The 25,892-nt window shown below is 40.2% G+C and overlaps 1 protein-coding gene and 1 long non-coding RNA gene across 3 annotated transcripts in view; one reads left to right on the top strand and one right to left on the bottom strand.

Annotated features, from left to right (window-relative positions):
• Nucleotides 1-8,426, bottom strand: part of LOC116535656 — a 9,182-nt gene extending 756 nt beyond the window's left edge. Inside the window, exons 1-2 of the long non-coding RNA XR_004262306.1 lie at nt 8,041-8,426; nt 135-7,384 (exon numbers count right to left, since the gene is read on the bottom strand). This is a non-coding gene — a long non-coding RNA (uncharacterized LOC116535656). The remainder of the gene's footprint in view (nt 1-134; nt 7,385-8,040) is intronic.
• Nucleotides 8,427-11,097: 2,671 nt separating this feature from the next.
• The window catches only part of MORC2 (MORC family CW-type zinc finger 2), a 43,714-nt gene continuing 28,919 nt past the window's right edge, over nt 11,098-25,892 (top strand). For both annotated transcript variants that reach the window (XM_032256921.1, XM_032256920.1), the window contains exons 1-3: nt 11,098-12,335; nt 21,078-21,131; nt 22,960-22,994. In XM_032256921.1, the coding sequence (XP_032112812.1) occupies nt 12,268-12,335; nt 21,078-21,131; nt 22,960-22,994 (157 nt within the window). In that variant the 5' untranslated portion in view covers nt 11,098-12,267. The remainder of the gene's footprint in view (nt 12,336-21,077; nt 21,132-22,959; nt 22,995-25,892) is intronic.

Below are 25,892 nucleotides of genomic sequence, written 5' to 3'. Positions count from 1 at the left end.
TATTTTTAGTAGAGACGGGGTTTCACCATGTTGACCAGGATGGTCTCGATCTCTTGACCTCGTGATCCACCCGCCTCGGCCTCCCAAAGTGCTGGGATTACAGGCTTGAGCCACCGCGCCCGGCCTGTGGTCACCTCTTAAGAATCAAAGTCCTGGTGGGAAATTTGATAGGATGAGCTTGCACTGCTCAAACCTCAGCCAGGGGGCATGAGGCGAGAGTACTATAACCTACATTTCCACTGAATGGGAATGAGTAGCTTTCTAAAGAGTTAAGTGGGGATCTATCATTAAAGGAAAGGGGAAGTAATTTTTGACAAGCCAAACAATGGATGCTGTCTTTACCAATATTTACATGATGGGGAGAAGGACCCACAATAAAGGAGTAGCCAGCAAGTTGAAAAGAAAATGAAGTATAAACAGTACTTAAGGGAAGAGTATTTCAAGAAGCTGGTGGGAGTTATCTGTGCTGCTGAAAATTCAGATAAGATGCATGTGTAATGGCTTTAGCAATTAAAAGGTCACTATTGACCTTAATTGCAGTGACATTGGAATAACTGAAAGATTTTTTAAAAGATGTGACTTTCCTTGTTTTCTGCCTAATATGGATGGTGCAATAGTCTTAGTAGGTTAACATCAGTGAAGAACTACGATAATTTTTGATGAACCTTAAAACCGTAAAATTCTCATAATCCAAATAAAATCATTTGAAGGAGACATGCTTAAAAAATCAAGGAACAATTACTGAGCTTTGAGTTTCTCAAACAAAGGTGTAGCTATCTGTCAACTGGAGTAATGAATGATTAATATATTTTAATATTTACTAATATAAAAGTGGGTATTTTAATAATTTAACAGGCTTAGCGTTAAATAACTTGCTAAGGACAAACAGTAAGCACTAAATTTAAAAAATTCTTTATTTAAATAAAGTTTAAAAGTAATGTGGGTAGTGTAGAATACAGAAATGTATAAGGTTGAAAGTCTCGTGTAACCTACACTGTTCAAAGAAAGCCATGAATAGACTTTTCTATGCATTTATAAACATAAGCACACACATTTTAAAATGAGTTCATACTACACACTTTTCTATCAATAAGTTGTCTCACCTAATGTATCATGGCCATTTTTCCATACACAATGAATGTACTTTATTCGTTTTAATAAATGTTAAGATTTTCCTACATGGCTGAACCATACCTTAGCCTATCCTTTAATGACATTTAGGTCTTCTGTTACTTTCTACCACGTTATTTTTATGCTTCTGTGGTATCTTAAATATTCTCTCCATTCCTGTTTCATTTTGTCTTCCACTTTGGAAAATAATTTCAGTGACCATGACCTCTAGCTTAATAAATACTTGGATCTGTCAAGTTTCAATGTTGGTAGATATATTAATCTGGATTCAATTTCAAGTAAGAGAAACCCAACTCAAAGTAACTTAAGCAAAAAAGGGTATTTATTGGTTCACATAACTGAAAAGTCCAGGGGATATACTAGCTTCAGGCACGGTTGGATCCAGGGGCACAAACGTTGTCATCAGGATTCAAGTCTCTCCATTATTTTGGCTCTGCTTTCCCCTGCACTGGCTTCATTCTCTACATGGTAGGCCCTGTTGGTTTGAGGTTTTCATCCCACAAAGCTAAAGCACCTCAGTAAAGAGAGCTTCTCCTCCACAGTTCAGATGGATTTGCTGATTGATGAGGTCTCAATTACATGTCCACCCACAAAGCTCAAGGTTGGGTCTAATTGTCCAAACCACACAGACTGAAAACAGGAAGAGGTGGTTTTAAGAAACATCGTAGAGTTGTCACAATGAGATGGAATGGATGCTGGGCAATTAAAAACTACTGCTGTCCAGGATAAGAACAGTATGAAAAAGCTTAATCTCTGCTTATGAAGTTGAATGCTAAAAGCTGGCATGATTTCTTCCTCGGTTATAAAAGTATTCTAAGTTTGTCCTGTCCTCAAGTAGTCCGTAATCCATTTGAATGGAATAATAATCATGTCCAATAGCATACTTTGGATAAAACCACAGAGTTTTAATACAAGCAAACTCAGTGATCATGAGTCTGAGAGCCCAACTGTCCTGCTGATGTGAAGCAAGACAACTAGCCTTCTACATCAAATAATTCTGTGAGGCAATTTGAGTCAGTGGTAAATTTTAAGTACAGTGGAAACTTTTCTTGTGTTCCTTTTTGCCAGGTTGAACTGGTACAGTTCTGTGTGTCCTGGTAAATCAGACTCATTTCTGCACTACTACAGGAGAGAAATGGACACTGCTTTGAATCTGCTGTATTCCTTGAGATCTGATAGAAGAGGTTCCAGGTGCTGAAAGTCATCAAATACACTTTCAGAGAGGCTTACTCTGCACTTAAAAATATCTTTAAAAAAGCTGCTGATCAAGGAGTACACAGCATGGTCCTTCCTGTTGTGATTGTTGAGTCCTAGTAGGTGAGGTGTGGGTTGTTTCTATTAAAAATTCTTGTTGTATTGGGCACAAGACAGGCTAAAATTGGCTGTAGTCTTCTCAAGGTCAGTGAGTCTAATTGCAGCAATATGTGAAAAAGGCAGGCAAGAGCTGAGTCAGGAAAATAGACAAGCAGGGTAACTTCAGAAGGGCCAGTCATACCAATAGGCAGAATATGATCTGGAAAAAGAGGCAGATTAATAAGGAAATTCTGTAAATTAGTTTTTACCCTGGGTACTCCAGGGTTAATCCATAGGGCTTACTCTGGATACAGTTTTCTGATCTTACAGAGCCAGTCAGGTACATCAGCTTTCAGTTTCCTGCTCATCTGCCAAAGACTCAGCTCAGAAGAAGGCCTTCTCCTCAGACTTCCGGGTCTATTTAGGAGTCTATGCTACATCTGGGAGTGACAGGGTCAGCAGAGCCAGGTTTGTCAAAGTTGGCCCTACTTTCTTTGGTAATCAAGTCGTCATCTTTCGTGACTCAGCCCATCTCTGAGAATCATCTTATAGGTCAAGGCCTCAGATTGCTTGAATGGTGCTGTTCAAAGATTGAGATGAAATCTGAGGCATGGAGACATGGAGATAGTAGGCAAACTCCTAGGTTTAAGTTTTAGGTTTTTTGCTTTTCTAATCTCCAATTCTTATACACAATGTATATTTTAGATTCGAGCAGATGATCATCTTCATCTTAAGTCATTCATTTTGACCGAGTATGGCAGGATTAGAAGGAATGGCAGTATAGAGCAATGTCTTTTTCTATAAAGTACAGAAAAATTAGAGAAGAAAAAAAGAGCTGACAATTTGAAGGTTGTAGAAAATTGAAGATAACTTCTTTACAAATAACAGTTGTATATACAAGCAGGCTAGTCATCCAGATTTTATTTGTCGAGGGTGAGCAGTCTACAGCAACCAGCCGCAGGCCTTGTTTGACGAGATGTGGAGTCATGTAATCACGACTGGCCTAGAGAGACAAGAATATAAAGAAACTGTTCCCAAAGTTTAACCAGTGCATTCATTGGAGTAGCTCAGGATAGCTGGCCTTTAAATTGGAGAGTAAAGGAATGAGTTTTCTCATGATACACATCAAAGTCTCCTTGTTCAACATGATCTGGCTTACGAGTTTATGAATGGAATCCTTCCTTCTGAAACAGATTAAGTTGTCTTAATATCTGTTACAACGCCTGCCTTAAGTATATCATGTCAAAAATGAAGTCAGGTGCTCTGAATCAGTGTAAAATGACAGTATTGAGACTGATGTGGTTCCACTAAAATATCCACAAGGCCAAAAGCTCTTAAGTCTACTGATAAAATCCTTAGCCACAGTCTTCATAAATTTTATTCTTCAAATAAGTCTGTTTCCAGCAAAAAGGCAGGTAATAAGCCATCTGAAATGCCCAGCAAGTAAGCTATCATGGCCTGCTCAAAGGGCCAGCCTCCAACTACCCCTACCACCTATCGTTGGTGGTATCAGACATCAAAAGATTCATCTTAAAAGAACACCTCTCAGCACAAGACGGAGCGATTAAAAAAAAAAATCTCTTACTGGCTAGAAGAAACTTTTCCAAATTGTTGTATTTTAAATCACATACCAGAAGGGATATTCAAAGACTGTCTCTTGAAGATCAGCTGTTAAAGTTAGAGCTGAGTAGTCATAATAATTCTGAATAGGCAGATATGCCAGTGATGAAAATAAAGGAATTGTTTCAGCTTTTTTAAAAAAAGGTTGTTTGCTCATTTATCTTGGAAACAGTAGTTAAACTGAATAAAAACCAAGGAACAGTGTAACTGCTACTGGTTGAGTCATACAGTGATGTGTAGTTTGGAAAAGATGAATGACAAAACAGATATTGAGTCCCTTTAGGAAATGTTGCTAGTATTTGAATTCTGCTTTCATAGTTTTCTCTTGCATGAAGTAGAGTACCACGGCTGATGACAAGAGGTCAAATGTATAAGTTGCTCTAATATGGCCTCAATGAGGCACCAGCTTCAAAACCCGCTTGCTGGCAATTCAGGTATCCATGGAGGGTCAAGACTTCAAAGTCATGTACTTCAAGTACCACTAGAGCATCTGGTGTTTGTGAACAGAAGTTGTTTACGGGAGTCTGTCAGTGTAGGGTACATAGAATTGTTCTCTGGCTATATCCCATTCTAGGAATCACTGGATATCCGTCTGGAGCGGAGGGCTGTTAATCTAGATTCCCTTGACAGCACTTTCCGCCCATGACCATTCCTGGGGTCAAAGACATGCCTGTCTTCTTGCACTTTTCTAAGTTTGCACACAGTACTTCTAAGAATGTTCAGCATCAGCTGAACATGAACTATGCTGAGTGGAGGTACAGAAGAGATTGGAATGCCATTCAGGTCAAACATATCGCTGTCTAGAGAAGTGGTTTTCAAACTGTGTTCTGAAGAGTTCAAGGTGTTATAAGGAAGTCCCCTTAGGTGTCACCACGGTGGTAAAGGAAGATAGTTGTAGCAGGCTTCAGGCCCCTACTCCTGCTTCATTGCTTCATCCAGAGCAGCTTCACTTTTACTCTGGGCCTCTACAACGTTTTCACTCAAAGAGCTTCATGGCCACAAAGGCTTTGGAAAACCAATGATCTAAGAATAAGTCGTTCACAAAATGCTGAAATACAAAAAATGGGTCACAGAAAGCAGAAACTGTAAGCAAAGCCTGTGGTAAAACAAGGTGTTTTTCTATTCATTTTTTCCCCAATACAGACCACATTACAGGTTGATGGAGTTAAAGCTCATCTGCTATAAATTTTGATTGCTGTTGGGCTTGTAAGTAACTATCAGAGAACAAGGCTAATGATTTTCAGTTGCAATAGCACTGGGGTTTTTGCATGAGATTGCAAAATGCATCCCTTTTTTTGTAAATATTACTCCAAGAAGTCCATGGCTGGATGACTTCTCAAGCATTGGATAAGTCTCAATGGGCCATAACTCAAATTCTGAAATATCTTCTCACCCCTTCTCTCCCCTTCCCAAACTCCTTACCCGCCTGAGATGCAATGCCCTTGAACTAAAGTTATGGTACAATTCTAGGGACACAGAAGTATACTGCTAAATGTCATGGAATTTATCCAATTTGGGGTGAATTTACTTTCCCCCATTTCTTTCCTATGTCTCCCCACACATCTACAGGTTCCCTTGACAGAAAATAAAGGTAACGGTCAAGATGCAGGACTGTCAAATGACAGAGACACACTAATTCAAGCAGTTAATAACAAGATATGAGAAAGGGGGATTTTGAAGATGCTGTTTATTCTGGGGTGTCCAGGGCAATCTGCTGGCAATCAGGAAGCACTGCCTATACTGCTCTAAAACAGTTTCTGCATTCCATTAGATGGAATGATGCAAAAAATACCCTTCTGTGTTTGATTAAACTTAGGACACAACGGGTTAAATAGCAAAATGGAACTCTTTACTGCAAGTCTTTTAAAAAAAACTAGATTTCTGAATTTAAGCATAGAAGCAGTAGTAATTTGCTGCAAGTCTTCTTTAATACACTATATCTCAATGTAAACTGGGGGAAGGGACATGTCTTACATATTATACTGTCTTACTAGGTAACAGAAGCTTTCTCCATGTCATTCATACACACATGCACAGGGTACTGCCTTAAAAAACCAGGCAGCTCATTTTGTGTAAATATTAGTTTGCAGAGAGAGGACCACAGATAAGCTCTTAGGGCCCAGGAGTATTAGTAAGTCTTAAAAAATCTACAAGCAGCTTTTTGTTTCGTGTTGGGTAGCTTTGTTGTTAGAAAATGTTCCCTTTTGATTTGACAGTCTTCCACCATGGAGATAGTATACCCCTAAACCCTGGGGATATCGCCATGGGATTTTGGTCTAGATGTAGCTGTCACAAGGTCACACTTATGACATCCTATGTGATTGGGGGCACCAGATCAGGAAGCTGGAAAATTTCCTGAGGTTCCCAATACCCAGTCATTTTAACACTGGGTAAACTGGAGGCTAATTCCAAGGAGAGTACTGAACAGGGAGTCAGAAAGCCTGGCCTCTACCACTTTCTTAACTGTGTCACTTTGGATAACTGCTTAACTTTTAAAATTTATATTCCCTCATTTGCAAAAAGCGACTATAATTCACAGTTATTTTGATAATTGAGATAAATGTATGTACAAGTGCTTTGAAACTGTAAAGTGCTATATAAACAGAGGGGATTTACCATAGAGGTTCTACCTTGATGTATCAAGAGAAGCCTTTTCTGGAATCTGATGCAGCCTTGTGAGATGCTGTTAGGTAAGGGGACTCCTTGGTAGAATTTCTCACATTTGTGTAAAAAGTTCTGGTTCCTGAGTAATTCCAAAGAAGATGCTATGAGGAGTTCTTTGTGCCTTTGATTTGGTCCCAATGGGTCAGAATATGTTTTCTCATTCAATAGGCTAGTACAGGATTTGAAGTAGAAAAAACAGGGTGCAGATGAATTTCAATCATTTGAGATTGTGTGGTACGGTCCAATGCTGTTCTCAAAAAGATGTTGCTTTTCTTCAAATAGCATTAATAACTAAAAAATCCCCTGGTCCAAATTTATGTGTGTCTCTGAAGGCTTTAACTGAAGAAATGTACACTCATGGAACAAACTAGGCCTTTGTTGTGATAAAACAGCTTTAGCTATTTGGCTTGAGGACTCGGACTTCACTATAAAGGGCTGTGCTGAATCTGGGTAGAACAGAACAGGAGTGGAGGTAGAGGCCACATCATGATGGCTGAATGCCTCCTGAGTCACAGTGGTCCAATGGAATGGGTGTCTTCTTCAGTAGTAAGGTGGTAGGAATCATCTTCAGCAAAAATCCAGGTACCAGGTCTGTAGGATCTGTAGGCTGATGGAATAGCACAAGGAAGGTAGTCAGAAGGTCCAGGTGAACACTCAGCAATCAGGAGGCACAAGACTAGAATGGGCAGGGATAAAACAGGTAAGATAACAAATGCATGGAACTACAAACACAGGACTCTAAGTGGGTCTGCTGCCAGCACATCAGCAGCCTGATGGCTATTAATTCTTGATGAGCCGGGTTTAGGCAATGACAAATGATAAATGAAAACAAATAACAACAATCCAAAAAAGAAAACACAAAAGCCTGATTGTTGCAAAGTGGCAAACAGAAACTAAACTTTGTACTTTTGAATGAAGTAACTTGACTGGATTCAGGCTGCTGGGCATTTTTCGATGGGGATGAGAAAGTGGCTCCACAAGTGGCATAAAAAGAACTGAGATTCTAAGTTTATATACCAACAATTAAAAAAAGGAGATACTGCCCCTCCTTCTCTTCCAATGCTTTCCTCAAATTAAAAAGCTCCTTTTTAAAAAACTGTCCTAGCATTCATCCTAGGATTCCATCCTAAGTAGGAGAGAATAAGGTCATGGTCCTTCTGTATATAATACCCCATTCAACATATTGGTTTCTCCTTATGTCTGAGGGATCCCTAGATCTTTCAAAATTTACAATTAAAAAATAATAAAACATAAACATGACCCTTATCTAGTGACTTTTCTTCTCCTTAAGAGTAATTTTATTTAACAGACAGCAATTAAGAAAACACTTACTGGCTGCTTATTCTGATAGCCTGCTCTCTAAACTCCTCCTTCCTAATAAATGCTTCATGGTATGTTGTGCTGTATGTGGGCAAAGATGCACTAAACAAGGACCCTGGTTTCAAGGAGTCTGCTATCTGCAAAGACAGCAAATGCAGGCAAGTAATTATTTTACGGGATTTTGTATACAAAGAGAGGATACATAACAAAATGACATAAAACTTAAAAGTTCTATTCTGGCCAGTTAGGAGACTCACGGAAAAGAGAGCATCTGAGTTGGATACCGAGAAAATGGCAGAATTTTGACAGATGAAAAGCCAGAGAGGAGCCATTTCCAAAGTAGAGAGAATGAACAAAAGTGCAGAGATAGTAAAGAATAAGGCATTTTGGAAAATGGCAAGTACCATAATTCGCTTTGGATGGAGCATCCTCAGTTTGCACTGAGGGTCTGGACAGAAACTCAGGTCTTCTAATTCCCAGTAACAGTGCTGGTGGTAGTGCTTGCTCAGTCGTTGTCTCTTTTCTCACGGCAAGGTCAACAGTCCCAAAATTCAAAAATAAAAAAAACAATCTACCTCCAGTGTTCCTGCGACATCCTGACAAGCTCTTTCAGGTTCCAGGTCCAGTTCTTGAAAATCTGGAAATCTGGAGTCCATGGCTGTGGCTACACTGAAAGTTGTCTGCTCCAACTATTGCAGATCACTGTAGTGAAATCTTCTCAACATCCAATCCTGGACATCTCATGTTTTGCCACAGAATTCAAGCTTTGAGTTCCAGTTGTCTTTTTTCCTCCTTTCCGCTGAGGAAATCATCTTATCACCACAGTCTTGTCTTTTGAGGTACATCCAGATTTAACTACAAAAGAGCTAAAAGACCAACAGGTTTTTTTTTTCTTCTCCAAAACAGTCATTTCTCTGGAAGTGAGATTGTCTCTGCCCTTTAGGAAAAGGGAATAGTCAATTGATTTTTTCAGACATTTGAATGAAATAGCGTAACTGGCTAACATCTAATCAGACAAATACACTTAAATGTGTTTGTGTTCACTTGCTTAGAGCTGTACCACTTGGTGAGCACCACTCCACAAAATGAAAATGTTTGTAATCCGATTGTTCAAACATTTTTATAGTGTTTGTTGGATAATGGGCTGAAATTTGATAAACGCAGCTGCAAATTAACAAAGAAGCAAAAACTGGCATCTAGGACAACTTAGTATTATACTTGCAAGCAATTAGAACACATGGAGGGCCAAAGAAAAAGTTAAGCTTTTAATCACTTCCAAATCTACTGATTATGAGGTTCTGCAGTAGTTCTAACAAAACTTTTCAGAGAATGTTAACCCTCAATTAGGAAAGAAAAAAACCCCAAACATCTTCAGGAATTCCGTGCCTGATTCAGTCTCTTCCAGTGAGCCTGCTCGCCAAAGTCCACGTGCACCATTAATTAGCTGGGCTTGGCAGCACCATGTAAAAAGAAGCCTATTCACCACCAACCACACAGACTAGACATACGAAGTGGGATCAAGTAATGGATGACAACCATGGTCGTGGAAAATGGTCAATGAAGAGTCGGAAAGGTAGTCAGGCACCAGTACAAGAAGCAGAAAACAGTTGCCGGACCAAAGATTAAATAGGCTTATTTAAATAGGATGCTACAGAACACATCCACTCCTAATTGTAGCTGCTTTACATTGGGTGCCATTGTACCATATGCATCAGCCACCATTCAGGCACCCCATGGTGAAGGAAAAGGATTCAGAATAGAAGCCAAGCAGGGGACTGTTGTTACCCCGAATATCCATTATGCATAGAAACAGCTCACATATCCCAGGGACTCATACAGGGGCTTCAAATTGGTTGTGAAGGGTCCCAAATGACATCTAGGCCTCAGTTTCCTCTCTGTAGTATGAAGAAATTGTGATTCTTAACTCTTCTGAGTCACACAGCTCCCTTGGAAAACTCGATAGCGATGGATCATCATTTCCCTAAAACGCACATTCCCACAATTTCACGGAGTTTGGGGATCCCCAACTCCCATCCAAGATTCCCAGGTTCAAAACCCAAGGATTGGGCCACTGCTAAGTTTTCTTACAACTCAAAAAATACATTACAAACAATAACCATCTTTTACATACACCCACGCTTTATAGTTTACAAAGCGCTTTCAATTCCACACACATTGATAGGCAGAGGAGGAAACTGAGGCGCAGACAAATTACAGAGTGACTCGCCTAAGGTCACTCGGCCAGCTGGTGGCTAGGCCCGGAAGCAAACCCAGCTCTTCCGACTCCGGAGCTCCTCTCCCCACCCCGGGGCTGCCGCCAGAGCTCCCGCACCTCACTAAGGCGGCATAAGGAGGAAAAGACAAAGTAGAAATCCCACAACCAACCATCCTCCAGCCCCCTCCTGCCCCCCCAACTGGGTCCTTGCAGGCCCCGAAGGGTGGCGCCAGGCCTCCAGGCCGGCTCCGGCCACCCCCGCCTCCCCGGCCGCTCCAAATCCCGCGGCCGATGCAGCCGCAGCCTCCCCCGGGGCGGGGCGGAGCAGCTGCCCGCCGCCGCCGACCACCCGGACGACTCCTCGTCGAATCGCAAACGCATAGGCCGCCGCCCGAGTTCTGCGTACGAGAAGAAAGACGCGGCGCGAGCGCCAACGGCCACCGGGCGCGCGCCGCGGCGGCCGGGCCTGCGCCCCAAGAGCTGGATGCCAGAGCAGGAGAAAGAGCCGCCAACCGATCGCTCGATCGACCGCACGCCCGTTCCTTCGCCCTACCAGACCCGGGAGGGGGGGAGGGCGCGCCAGGGCTTCTTCGAGTTAGGGGCCTGACTCCCCGGCGACGAGACAAGATGGCTCCTCCGGTCCGCACCGCAGCTACCGTCCCGGCTGCGTCGCTCGGCCCGCCCCCGGTACTGTTTCTTTAAATGGCGGAGAGGGTCAGGAAAGCAGGAAGAGAGGCGCACGCTCTCACGTGACATGGGCGGGACCGGCCAACCAAGATCCGGTCACATGGGGATACGCAGCCCGCCAATCAGGAGGCTGTACATCAGGGCGGGGGCGGGAGGAGATTCAGCTTTATGATTGGCTGAATGCTCCGCGGAGGCCTCGGGGGTTTGGGGCGTCGGGGAGTGCGCGAGGTGGCCGGGGCTGTGTGCACTAGCGGAGACAAAGCGGTGGCTGTGGTGTCTGTGACTGCGGCGGCAGAGCGGCTCTAAACGCCGAATTTCGTGTTGCTGCTGAGTCCTGTCACCATCTCATTCAGTGCGGCGCGCGGGCGGCGGCGGCGGCAGCGGCGGAGGAGGCGGCAGCAGCACATGGTTCCAAGAGCGCGCTGCGGCTGTTGGGTTCCAATTCCGCGGGGAGGGACAAAGGCAGTTGTGAGCTCCGGGTAGTGCCCAGTCGGGTGGTGCGCTCTCCACTGCCTTCGATCCGGTCCTTGAAAGCCGGGAGTAGCTCCTCTTCCTGAGGAGGCCGCCACGGGACCGAGGCCAGGGAAGGGCCTGGGAGGCTGAGGCTGTTGTCTGAGGGACGTGGGGGAGGGGCGCGCCCCGCCCGAGGTGCTCTGGGAGAGTCAATTGTGAGGTGTTTCTGTGAGCCCGTGTGAGGAAATCTGACTGCCACCCTCAGCTGGGTTTGGTCGGGCTTTGAAAAAAAAAATCATCAGCACCTAGGAGCTTTTTCAGCCGGGAGGTGGTGAAGCCTCAACTAGCGCCATATAACACTCCATCGACATCTTGGTCACCGGTCTTGGGCCTGTTTAAGGATCCTGGCATCACGTGTGGCGAAGATATGGCTGATCAGTTTTCTGATAGAAGTGGGTAAATTTCCAGATTGGTAAACTTCCTGACAGGAAATTTAGGGGAACCAAAAAAGGCATGAAGAACATGAAGATGGAGCAGTCATAAACCACCCTCTCAAGGACCATCTCCAGGACCATCCACACGAGACTCAGATTTTTGAATTGAGTTATCGCAACTTAATGCTAAAAGCTCCTTAAAACTACGGATTTATGACATAGTTCTTTCCGAAATATTACATCGTAATCATTGAGAAGATTTAAAAAAACTTGAGGAAATTGTAGTTTTAAACATTTATTTGCATATATTTTGGATAGTTACTAGTTACTTTAACTGTCATTAAGGAGCACAGACTGAAGCTTTACTGGACAGAATCTTGGGAAGCTGATTTCATTTTAGGGTTATATTTCCCAGCTAGTGGGTGAAGGGCTGGAGACCTCATTGCAGTCATGGCTTTCACAAATTACAGCAGTCTGAATCGAGCTCAGCTAACCTTTGAATATCTGCACACAAATTCGTAAGTATCCTCTAGGTGCCACTGAGTTAACCAGTAACTCGTTCCTTGATATTTATATGGAATTCATTTCCCCAGAAAATTTTGCTTTTTTGCTTTTTGGGATGTATCCCATTGGAGTGAAATGTATCCCTGGATGTCTTGAGCTCTGTGTTGAAGAACTAAGATCAGTGAAATACTTGTTGCTAATCCAGAAGAATCTGATTTTTTGTTTATTGGATCAAAATTTTCTAAATGCAAACGAGTTATTTGAAGTCAATATGTTGAGTTGTTTCTTTCAAGTGTTTATAGGAATCCAACAAGTACTGCTCTATTGGATCACCAGGTGTTGGAGTATTTTAGTATCAGCTGTTTCCTCTCTGTAGTGACAACGTCCTAAACAGGTTTATAACAAATCTTTACTTTCTGACAAGAAAACAGAAGACGTTTAAATGACAACTTTGAAGAAGAAAATTTTTATTTTTTCAGCATTTGGCTTTATCTTCCTGACAAATTGCTCCTACATCCAGTATTATTTGTGTGTGCTAAAGCAGGAAACCGCAACTTGTTTAAAACCTTGATTTAGATAGTCTTTCCCCAAAATTTCCACAGAAACATACAGTATTCATGATTCTTGAGTTCATGAAGGAGTAATCTCATCACTCCAACTTGGTCTGGAATGTTTCAGGTTTAATCCATATATCCACTCTCTTGGAGGTTGTCCAGTAGGATCAAAACTTCTTTAGTGTTTTAATAACCTACAACTTTTGAGATGAAGGTAAGTGTTCTACCATTCTAGTACCTGGAGAGGAGATGAGCAGCTACATGAATGGTCCAGTCTCTGAAGAACCGCCTTCAGAGTTGAGAGTATAGTCTTCCATTATCTAATGTAGTACAATGGTTTTTAGCTTTTTATGGAAAAGATAACATGTTTGTGACACCATAATGTCTGTAATATTTCTGCTATTTTTCCTATAAAGGGAATAAAATTTTGCCAAGTAGTGAAGCAAATTGTCAAATGGTGAGAGCCTGGTTTCATTTTATTTAGGAAGTTTGTTGTTATTTTGAGAGATGGAGTCTTGCTCCGTTGCCCAGGCTGGAGTGCAGTGGTGCAATCTTGGCTCACTGCAGCCTCCACCTCCCAGGTTCAAACGATTTTCCTGCCTCAGCTTTTCAAGTCACTGGGACTAAAGGCATGTGCCACCACACCCAGCTCATTTTTGTATTTTTTTAGTAGAGACAGGGTTTCACTATATGTTGGCCAGGCTGGTCTCAAAGTTATGACCTCAGGTGGTCCATCTGCCTTGACCTCCCAAAATGCTGGGATTACAGGTGTCAGCCACCGTGGCTGGCCTAAGGAAGTTTATTACTGAACTAGATAGTTTTAGGGACGTTACTGTAGCAGTCACCTAAGCTGAATTCTCACACTTAAGTATGATGAACCTGAAACCCACTTAGATGAGGTTGCTGATCAGTAATTATTCAGTTAGTTCATAGCATAGCCTTGGGAAAAACCTTCAGTGTCCTTTTTAATATTTCAACTGCCGTATTAAGATCAAGCAGTTGAAGGCCACTTAAATATTCATGGATGACTGTGTCTTATAAATGGTTACCTCAGCTCTAAATTTTGGAATGATGGCAAGTCTGGAATTATAGATTTTATGATGATCTTGGAAGACCATCAACTGGACTTAAGAATTTAAGTTCTTGTTCCAGCTTCACCAAAGACTTTATGGGATAGTAAAATAATAGAAACTGGTTAATTGCTTCATGCCAGTCACTATTTTAAACATTGTCCGAAGCAATCTTTACAGTAAGCCTTTGGGGTAGGGATTAATCCTATATTGCATGTGAGGAAACTGAGGTTCAAAGAGATTAAATTACATGGTAATGGTTATATAGCTGCCAAATGGCAGACTTAGGGTGCCAAGACTTAAGGCAGTAAGATTTATCTGGCCACAATAGTTAGTGGTTTTAACCATTAGGCAGTGCCTACTGTAGTCAATTTTACCTTCATGAGCTCGTTTGCTTGTATATAAAGGAAAGAGTACTTCACAGTGTAAGTCTTCAATTTTAGTTTATTTTAATCTCTAAGGATTCTGGGATATTTATCCCTTCTTTTTTTTCCCCTTGTTATTTTATAGCTTATTAATGATAGATATTTGGCAATGCCAAGGAAAAGAAACCAGTTAAGTAATTTAAGTGGGGAAATTTTCTTTGACTTACCCATGTTGAACTGGAACCACATGCTTGCATGAACATTTGAGGGTTAGAGTATCATTTTGGAAGCTCTGGAATTTCTTACCTGGGTCACAAATTCAACCTTAGAAGTTGTTCTTTTTGATGTATTAGTCCTATCAGAAGAAAGTATAAACTCTAAACCACCAAGATAAGTTTTTTATTTCTGACTAATTTCAGAAGTTTTTCTTTTTTTCTTTTTAGACGGAGTTTCGCTCTTGTTACCCAGGCTGGAGTGCAGTGGCATGATCTCAGCTTACCGCAACCTCCACCTCCTGGGTTCAAGCAATTCTCCTGCCTCAGCCTCCCGAATAGCTGGGACTACAGGCACGCGCCACCATGCCCAGCTAATTTTTGTATTTTTAGTAGAGACGGGGTTTCACCGTGTTGATCAGGATGGTCTCCATCTCTTGACCTTGTGATCTACCCAGCTTGGGCCTCCCAAAGCACTGGGATTATAGGCGTGAGCCACCTTGCCCGGCCTAATTTCAGGAGATTTTTAAAACACTGTGGTGACCTAATTGGAAGTTAATTTATAAAGAAAATAAATTTTTAAACTGTCACATGATGTGGCTTGTAGCTCATAAAAATGGAAGATGAACCATGTCTGTGTAAAGTGGTTCAACAAGTCATCTTCAGAGAAGGGAAGATTTGTCTCACAGTATCTTCTTTGTTCTGTCAAAATCTTAGGAACACACCACCATTTCAGGGTGCCTGACATCTATAGTATTACCATATTATGAATTAGGAAATAAATGGTCCTTTGCTTACTTTTCATTTAATGTAGACTTGCAAGCAGTGACCAGACTAGAAGGGTGGAAGTCAGTGTGGTACAGTGAAAACACCATGTGCTTGCAAACCAGCTAAACCTGAATTTGACTGTTTCCTGGCTGTGTCCTTGAGCAGGTCAACTTCTTGAGCCTCACTTTCTTCATATAAAATTGGGCTAATCTTACAGTTTTTACGAGGACTATGTAAAATGATGTTTACAAAGTTCTTAGCTCATGCAGTGGTACCCAATAAACATGGTGTAGGATGGTGACTGTTACTCTATAATATTAGTTTATATAAACCAGAAGTTGATCAGTGTGGTGGCAACTTGTTTGGTGCTAGTCATTAGGCAGGTCAGTTCTTAGTAAATTCTGGAGCATCTGTTGGAGATAGTAAATGTCTGTCTTTTTTCATATCAGGTCTATTTTGATGATTATACTCTTGGTTACATCAGCTTTTTAGTGCTTAAAACAGGCCTGGGAAATAAATTCTCATGATAACCTGAAAGTCTTGAGGTAATTTAATATCAGATGTTGCTAGTATTAGATGATAAAAGTTAGGGTTTTTAAGTAAAAGGAGTTTTATGTGGTTGCTTCCCTTTGGTGGTGGGTTTTGTGACTGCCACTCCAGATGTATATGCATAACATGCATATATTATGCATCTACATGTTAATATATGCATAATAAGTTACTTTGCAGTACTGCTAAATGGTCAAATAGATGTCTACTATTTATTTTTGTTGGCACATTTAGTAACTTAACATCTTGGCTATATATTTCTGGGTTTTTATTTATTCATTTTTTTGAGATGGAGTCTTGCTCTGTTGCCCATGCTGGAGTGCAGTGGCGCCAACTTGGCTCACTGCAACCTGTGCCTCCCGGGTTCAAGTTATTCTCTTGCCCCAGCCTCCTGAGTAGTTGGAACTACAGGTGCGTACCACACACCCAGCTAATTTTTTGTATTTTTAGTAGAGATAGGGTTTCACCGTGTTAGCCAGGATGGTCTTGATTTCCTGACCTCGTGATCTGCCCATTTTGGCCTCCCAAAGTGCTGGAATTATGGGCATGAGCCATCGCGCCTGGCCCTATTTCTGGATTTTATATGTATGTGAAATGAATGTAGAGGAGTCTGTCAACTCAGAGACTTAAATTACTTATTACTTATAAGCCTGTTGAGTAGGCTCATATCCTAAATATATTAAAGCTGTTTAAATGTAAAATGGTTGCTCCAGAATTTCTCAGTTTTATTTTCTAGTAATCAAGGCAATTAACTATTGTTGGCATGTGTAGGAACTCAGCAGAAGCTATCACACTGTGTGATGGGCCTATGGATGATCTATTGGTTTACATTCAGGAGGAATATAAATAGGAAGACCATTTTCCTTATATAACAAGCTAATTTACACGTGAATTTGTCCCTGGAAATGTTGAGCTACAAAACTATTTTCTCTGTGACACAAGTGATATAAAAGCCATGATCAGGCAGGCAAGATGGCTCATGCCTGTAATCCCAACACTTTGGAAGGCTGAGGTGGGCGGATCACTTGAGGTCAGGAGTTTGAGACCAGCCTGCCTGGCCAATGGGGTGAAACCCCATATTTATTAAAAATAACAAAAAAATTAGCCAGGCGTAGTAGCCTGCACCTGTAATCCCAGCTGCTGTGGATACTGGGTCAGGAGAATCACTTGAATTGGGAGGCAGAGATTGTGGTGGGTGGAGATCATGCCACTGCACTCCAGCCTAGGTGACAGAGTGAGACTCTGTCTCAAAAAAAAATAAAGCTAGTTGAAAGTGAGCGAATTTTTAAAAAATGGTTGTCTTTTTCCTTTCTTGGATCACATGCAAAGGATGTTTAGGTCTGTGAAGAAAGGAATTTCTTTAGATATTTATTCTATCTCAAATGCTACCTAACAATGAGTGTACTTTTGGAATATTATTTGGGAAAAAAGAATTTATGCAGTTGGTATAATTTTGATTCTTAGGATTTTAAGAAATATTTAGAATTCTGATTTTAGCATCTGGAAGATCTGTCTTTAATCAGCTGGAGGTCTGGAAGAGTTTCTGAGTATTTATCTCTGACTTTACCAACAGTGGTCACAAAAGCCTCTTTTATGATGTGTACTGCCATCACAAAACTACCCTTCAGTTACATTGTAAAGGGTACTGATAGCTTATCTGAAATATGTATGCATGGAACAGCATTGAGACTGTGTGGAACAACAAATGCCATTTATAATTTTTTTTTTGAGATAGGGTCTGGCTCTGTCACCCAGGCTGGTGTGCAGTGGCGCAGTGCAACCCCTGCCTCCTAGGCTCAAGCCATCCTCCCATCTCAGCCTTCCAAATAGCTGGGACTACAGATGTTCACCACCACAGTTGGCTAATTTATTTTATTTTTTTGTAGAGACGGGGGTTTCGCCATGTTGCCCAGGTTGGCTTCAAATTCCTGGGCTCAAGGGATTTGCCAGCCTGGGCCTCCCAAAGTGCTAGGATTACAGGTGTGAGGCGCCGCACCCTACCTATTTAGAATTTTTTGAAAGTTCTAAATGTGCAAGGCACATTTCTTTCTTTCTTTTTCTTTTTTTTTTTTTTTTTTTTGAGATGGAGTTTCACTCTTGTTGCCCGGGCTGGAGTACAATGGTGCAGTCTCTCGATCTCAGCTAGGATTATAGACACCCGCCACCATGCCCAACTAATTTTTTTTTTTTTGTATTTTTATTAGAGACAGGGTTTCACCATGTTGGCCAGGCTGGTCTCGAACTTCTGACCGCAGGCTATCCACTCGCCTTGGCTTCCCAAAGTGCTGGGATTATAGGCGTGAGTCACTGTGCAAGGCACATTTCTAAGCACTGTGTGGAAGGTGCTTTGTGTTGACCTCTTTGAGATCTACTTATTCTCAATTTCTCAGTCTGTGGGATGCAATCAGAAAATATGTATTGCTCAGAAGCAGTTGCAATTTCTGTTTTGGTTTTCTTGTCTTAATGGCAGAGGTGGTCAAAATTAGTTTTCCAGATTATTCAAATTGACCATTCTTACTACCAAAGACTGCAAACTTCATTCTTTACTTTTTTTTATTCTGAAGTTAGTACATTCTGGTGCAAGATGTGGTCTCATACTTACTATGGTTGTGCTCTTGTTTTTTTCTGGTAGCTGTATTTTTGAGATTCCTTGATTTACGTTAAAAGTACAAACTCAAGGCAGAAATGAGAAGTATTGGAATAAAATTAGTTATTTTATATTTCTATATAACAGTCCTCAAAGTTAAAAATATTTAGGGTGCATAAAATGAATTCAGTTTGTAAGTATCTAAGTCACTTGTATGTTTGATGGGAAAATGACAGGTTGAAAGTTTGAGAACAAATGTTACATTCACTTTTAACCAACATTACCTTTGGCAAGTCACCTTAATTTTTCAGCTTATTTCTCCTTATTTAGTGGGGTAGTTTACATATTTAGTGGGGTAGTTTACAGAATGCTTTTTTGTTTATTCAGTTGGCAATTTGAAAAATTTAAAGTGATAATTCTAGAGACATAAATTTTTTTGTTCTTTAGAATATTTTTCATTTTTACTGAGTGGGCACAGACAGATGTTTTTAATAATTAAACATATGGCTGTTTTATGCACTTTTTTTTTTTTTTAAAGAAATCTCTCTCTTCCATATAGTGTAATTAATTAGATTTTAGCCAGAAGAATTTGAACTCTATTTTCTAGGTGAATTGATGATAAAATTTCTTTTGGTTGCAATATATTTATCAGTGCTGCCTTTGGATTAGCAACATATGTTCACTGATCTTGTGTCGGGGGAAAGGTCTTCCTATAATAACAGAGTGATAGCTTAATTCAAAATTTGCATTTGTAGCCTGGGCTCAGGCCTGTAATCCCAGCACTTTGGGATGCTGAGGTGGGCGGATCACCTGAGGTTAGGAGTTTGAGACCAGCCTGGCCAACATGGTGAAACCCTGTCTCTACTAAAAATATAAAATTAGCCAGGTGTAGTGTTGCATGCCTGTAATCCCAGCTACACGGGAGGCCAAGGCAGGAGAATCACTTGATCCTGGGAGGCAGATCAGTGAGCCCAGATCAGGATGCACCATCGCACTCCAGCCTGGGTGACAAGAACAAAACTCTTGTCCCCCCCCAAAAAAAAAAAAAACAAAAAACTTGCATTTGTAAAAATTTGAAGAGTTAGTTGAGGAGGAAGAAAACAATATTCCTGGAGAGTTTAGTTATGGATATTTATTAAATAAATGTTTTACATTTTGTTTACAATATGGTAAGTGATCAGAGATCCTAGATGCTGGTTTTTTAATATTGATATGTTTCACTTAAAAATTTTTACTTTAACTGAAAATTGGCTGAAACCTTTTACTTTGGCTGAAACTTTATGTAAAAAAGTCAGAGTAACATGGATATTTTTGAAAAATTGATGGTAATGTATTATGTGGGTTAATTTTCTATTATCTCTAATCAAAAGTCAAGCGGGTTTTTTTAGGTGGTTCTATGTGGACACATCCTAATTTGATAGCTAATGAGCACTATTGTGGAAAAGAGCACAAATTAAACAGTATAAATTAGACATGCTCAGTGTGTAGCTTGTTAGCATTTTTTTTTTTTTTTTACCAATACCTGTGTGCGATCTACCAGTGGAAAAAGGAAACTCATACTTTTGTGTAATTTACAAGCAAAAATATTCCATTTGAAAGAGTAGGAAAATAGAATAACTCATTTTATGATTTTCTCAGATTTTGGCTAAAACCAGAACTTTGTTTAAAAACGTAATCCAAGACCTTTTCCAACAATTCCTTCTATGATGACAAGAGCTTGCATGGTATGGTTGCCTAGGGTCGCTATTAAAATTAACCCCTTCAAGGAGGGGAATCAGTGGTCATCTCCTCTGGGAGGCTGCTCAAAGTTTGGGTTGGATAAATACATAGTTACATGTTATTCAAAACTTACTACACTCCAGCCGGAGTGACAAGAACGAGAACCTGTCTCAAAGAAAAAACAAAAAAACAAAATTCAGTGTTTATGCATAAGATGTATCCTTATAATTCTTGCTCTGAGATATGCAGAAACTGACCACTGGTTAAGGCAATAAAAAATTAAATTTACAGGCATTTTTCTAGGCAGAATATGAATAGTGAAAAACACCGTTTTTTGTTTTTTTTTTTTTTTGATGTGGAGTCTCGCTCTGTCGCCCAGGCTGGAGTGCAACAATGGTGAGATCTCGGCTTACTGCAGCCTCTACCTCCCGTGTTCAAGCGATTCTCCTGCCTCAGCCTCCCGAGTAGCTGGGACTACAGGAACCTGCTGCCACACCTGGCTAATTTTTGTATTTTTAGTAGAGACAGGGTTTCACCATATTGACGAGGCTGGTCTTGAACATTCAGCCTTACCTTGTGATCTGCCTGCCTTGGCCTCCCAAAGTGCTGGGATTACAGGCGTGAGCCACTGTGGCCTGCGAAAAACACTCTTGGCAGTTACTACGCACAGGACGCTTTCAATGCTTCAAGATGGTTTCCCAACTCAAAATAGGAAGAATAGACATTTCTGAATAGATGGCAGGGCTTGACAAAGATTAACACTTCAGGGGAATTGGGGAGCTCTGGAAAGCTTTGGGTAGTATATAAATCAACAATGCAAATGGTTTTAGATTTTTTCAAAAAACTTAAATATTTTATAACCATGGCTTTTTATTAGGAATTATAACTTCAATTCATAATTCTTTTGCTGACTTTAGTATTTATCATTTCAGAACCACTCACGAATTCTTGTTTGGTGCTCTTGCTGAACTGGTTGATAATGCAAGGTATGTAGTCTTCAGGCATACAATCTGTGCTTGCAGTGGAAACATTTTAGGTAGCTGTGACCTTTGCTCTCTGAAAATTTTGAGAGGAAGACATTTCTTTAGAATGTAGACATTCTGTAACTCCCAAGAGGCCTCTTACTAAAAAAATATTTTTAATAGTACATTATTTGATAACTTCCACTCTTTTACTTAAATTCGCTAATTGTTCTTTGTGTTCTAGCCTAAAAATGTGAATTATCACCTCCAAAACCATTTCCCTTGTGTATTAGAGCAAGATAATTGTAGCAAAATGCAGGGAATTAAGATAGACACTTAGGAATCATATTAATGGGACAGGCAAGCTCTGATTTAATTTGTGCTACCAGGATAGTACACCATCTAATGTCTTTAAAACTATGCCAAAGTTCTGTGTCTTCGCAAATTGTATATTGTCAAGTAAATGATCATAGTATCTTTCATTGTTAGCAGCTGTGCTTGGAAGGAATCATTGGTCAGCACTGTCTTCTACTGAGTTCTTAGTGATAGAAACATATAAATGTTACTGTGTAAAACTGAATGGAAATTTGGGTTGGTTCTGAGACAAAAATCCAAGTCCAGATCAAGATTCTGTTTATAATTAGGAAAATATCGTCTCAGTCTTACTCTTGTATGCAAACATAAAATTCAGACACATCATTTATTGATCAGGTTTTGATGACTAATGAAGGAAGAAGATTAAAATTGACAGCAAAAGTACTTTCAAACAGATCTCCAGTTAATGTGCTTGCTCATAATTTCCTGTTTACCTCTGCCTATACAATAAACTTATTCTTACTACTTTTGTTATGGATATTAGCTGGACTGCTCACGGAAATGTGTTAGTTGTTTAACCAGAAAACTTCCATTTTGTTTCAATCCTGGTTGAGGCATCATTTTTCCATTCAGTTAAAAAATGTTGTAGGTTAATGGAACTGTGTTTGAATTTGGCACTTGTTAATTTAGTGAGACCATGATGTGTGGTGGGAGGCTGTTTTTTGTGTATCATATGGTAAAATAGAGATTCCTGGAAGCATGTGTTCCTACTTGGGTACACATTTTGCCAGTATCTTTCATATTTGAAAATGTTTTAGATCTTTGAGAATAGGTATATGTAGAGCTATGTGGATTTTTTTTGCATGTAAAACCAATAAAATGGTTTTGTTTTCTTTGCCTGTGGTTGGCAGAATTGGTCTAGATTACTTCTGAGCCTTCATGGAAGTCGAAATTGATAACTGAATCTGTATGATTTCAATGGCTAGAGTCTAATGGGGCAGAACTATCTCAACTTCCTTTCAAGGTTAAGGAGGTTAAGGTTATGGGCCTAAGAATCAGTCTGCTGGCTGCAGTGTGTATACCACGAGATGTGATTTTTCACAGGTTTTGTGGGAGATTATTTTCCTTTTTTCTTAAAATCTTGAGAAGAAAAAATGAACAAGTTATTGGAATATCTTTTTATGATTGCAATCATATAAGTGAGAAAAACATATATTTGAATTATTTCTTAGGGTATAAAGGGAAATATTCTTGCTTATCCTATAGATGTTTTTACCAGAAAATTAGGATTAAAAAAAGATCCAGGCCCTGTGTTATGTGATTATCTTCAATAATTTGGGGCTTCAGAAATGTTTTACAGATATATAAAGGAAATTGTGTTGCCAAGAATAAAAGTAAAAAAGAATCCACATGTATATAGATTTTCTGTATGGCTTCCTGAAAACAGACTCAAAATACTCTGCATTCTACTCAGGTCACTATGCATTTCGATGGTTGATATTTCATATTAATTCACATGATTCTTTTAATTTTGCAGAGATGCTGATGCCACCAGAATAGATATTTATGCAGGTAAGTCAGGCTTCAGTTCTTCTAATGTCTAGTTCATCTTAATGCATTTATTACTGTGCCTAAGAAGAATTGAGTGGGAGATAACTGGATTCTGGAGCCTGGGAAGATGGCATGATTGTTCCAGGTCATAGGTAGAAAAGGGGCAGCCATAGTCAGGTATGGTCAGCTTTGGTCAGACATAGAAACCAATAATGTTGGTTTCAAGAAACTAACACAGGGTATCCAACTCTATGTAAATAGTTACAAGTAGAGTTATGGTACTGATGGAGTAGAATAGTAGAGAGGGTAATGACCACGTTATTTTACTGGTAGGAGTTAGTAGATGAATGAGGTTTGTGGTACCTGCAGCCAAGGAGAGATCTTGTTGGAGGCCACTTTCTTTTGAACCCTTGGTGAGCACTAGTCTCAAATTGCAGAATTGCTGGTATCAGTTGCAGAAAATAGCAGTGACTGGATTGGCTTGAAGTTTGCCAAGTTGTTCTCAAACAGAGGTGTCAGGAAGGAAGGCTGCTTGGCTTGGAATTTACACCTGTCAACATCCTGTTTCATTTTACTTATTTGGCTCTGCTGTTTTGTAGTAAGATCCTCTTTTTTTTTTCCTAGAGTGAGTGCAACAGTCATTGGCCTTTTAATTAATTAACAAATTAATTAATTTTAATAGTTTGCTTTCTGTCTGATATTTGTACTGGCACCTTTTTTTTTTTTTTTTTTGTACCGGCACCTTTTTTAGCCATTTGAACACTAAAAATTTGAAAGCAGAATGGAAGACAGATTTTAAATACAATTTGACTAGTGTAATGTGTTTTTTTCTGTCAGACTTTTCTGAAATCTTCTGAAATGTGTGAGGTAATATTTTGAGTAGCATGGACTAGATTCTGAGAAGTCTGCATGTTTATATGGGAATGAAATAGCCCCTCTTCATGGACCCTTTGGATGAACGAGAACAAGCACACAACTAAGTAGTAATTCTCAGAACTACTAATATCATATAATTATGAAGAATCTGTACCAGATTTAATGAATTTCTCATGTCTGCTGTACTTTGGAGCAAAGAAAATCCTCAGAGCAGTTAAAAGTCAGCTGTACTACTTCAATGCAGAAAGCCTTTTGTTCAAAACGCTCTGTCAAAGTGGTGAAAATAAGCCTTCTTTTCTTTTTAGAAGAAAGTAACAGGAAAAAGGGGCACACAGGAAAAGAATGTTAGAAGATGGTTACTAAATGCTCATGCCAGATGGAGATACCTTTCCAAGGCAGAACATGTTTCTTACATCTGAGTGTGCTTTCTCAGGAGTGGTAACAGCTGTCTTTGGAAAAATAGGTCTCGTTTAATCATTGCACAGATGATAAAGCAGAGAATGGGCCTGTACTCCAACTGATGTTGAAGGGACAAATCATAATAGTCAAGTCTACTTGGAAGAAGTTTTTAAAAAAAGATTATCTCTGCCCTCTCCTACCACATTTGGTCGGTGAATTTCAGCAAGGAAATTTAGTTGCTGACACTCAGAATGAAATTAGATTTCAATAAATGAAAAAGGTCCCAGTGCATCTTTATTCTGTGCTCAGTACAACTCCTGTTGTGTTTGGGAAAAGTCCAGAGAGGATCAGATTGGGGTCTTTGCTTTAAGAACTTAGTCTTTAATTGGAGAGACAATTAGTGCACTACAGATGATTAGGGAACAATAACTAGATCTTGAGGGAACAGTCAAGACACTTAAGGATTAAATGGTATGATAGAAACACCACAGCATTTTGGGAAAAGACTTGATTTACATCAAGTACCAGGAGATTGGGATTCTTGGCTGAGGGATCTTTAACCTTATACTTTTCTACCTCAAGGGCCTTATTAACACATTGAACAGGAGATATAAATCAGTGGAATCTTTTCTTTTTTACCTGAAGCAGTGCAGTATGCTATCTAGGCTTACTGCAACCTCCGTCTCTTGGGCTCAAGTGATCCTCCCACCTCAGCCTCCCAAGTAGCTGGGACTATAGGCACACACCACCATGCCCAGCTAATTTTTGTATGTATATATTTTCACCGTGTTGCCCAGGCTGGTCTCAAATTCCTGAGCTCCAGTAATCCGACTGCCTCAGCCTCCCAAAGTGCTGGGCTTACAGGCTGAGCCAACGCGCCTGGCTAGTAATAATCTTAATACTACAAAGTTCTTGTTGTTAGTTCATGGGGGAAAGTATTTTCTTATCTCCACTTCTGAAACTAGATTGATAACTGGACTTGGAAATCTTCCGAAACATCAGATGTAGTTTGAAGTCACCACAAAGTTACATTATAAAGGCTGTTTTTAAACCTAAAAAGGGCAAGAAAGGAGCCAGCCTCTCAAAGTGTAGAGGCATTCATTTACCGAAAGCATATTATTAGTTGGATTGTTGTTATTGTAGACCATAATATGCCTAAGTAGACTGTTTTTGTTTACTTTCTTGACCTTCTGGGGTAGGCAGTGCCACCTCCTTGGAAAAAAAGATCCTTTTTGTGATGCCAGGGCAATGATTAATACTTGGAAAATGGGAGCAAATGAAACTGCAATTAATACTGTTCAAACAGATTGCAGAGTATGATGAACAACGTGGATGTCAGGCTGGGTGCAGTGGCTCATGCCTATAATCCCAGCACTTTGGGAGGTCGAGGTGGGCAGATCAAGTCAGGAATTCAAGACCAGCCTGACCAACATGGTGAAACCCTGTCTCTACTAAAAATACAAAAATTAGTCCTGGCATGGTGGTGTGCGCCTGTAGTCCCAGCTACTTGCGAGGCTGAGGCAGGAGAATCGCTTGAACCTGGGAGGTGGAGGTTGCAGTCAGCCGAGATCGAGCCACTGCACTCCAGCCTGGGTGACAAGAGAGAGACTCTGTATCAAAAAAAAAAAAAAAAAAAAAAAAAAA

The sequence above is a fragment of the Sapajus apella genome, unplaced genomic scaffold (genome assembly GCF_009761245.1).
Source record: "Sapajus apella isolate SASKATOON/1434 unplaced genomic scaffold, GSC_monkey_1.0 scaffold95, whole genome shotgun sequence".
NCBI lineage: Eukaryota > Metazoa > Chordata > Mammalia > Primates > Cebidae > Sapajus > Sapajus apella.
The sequence above is the reverse complement of the archived record's forward strand: the minus strand, read 5'-3'. Positions and strand labels throughout refer to the sequence as shown.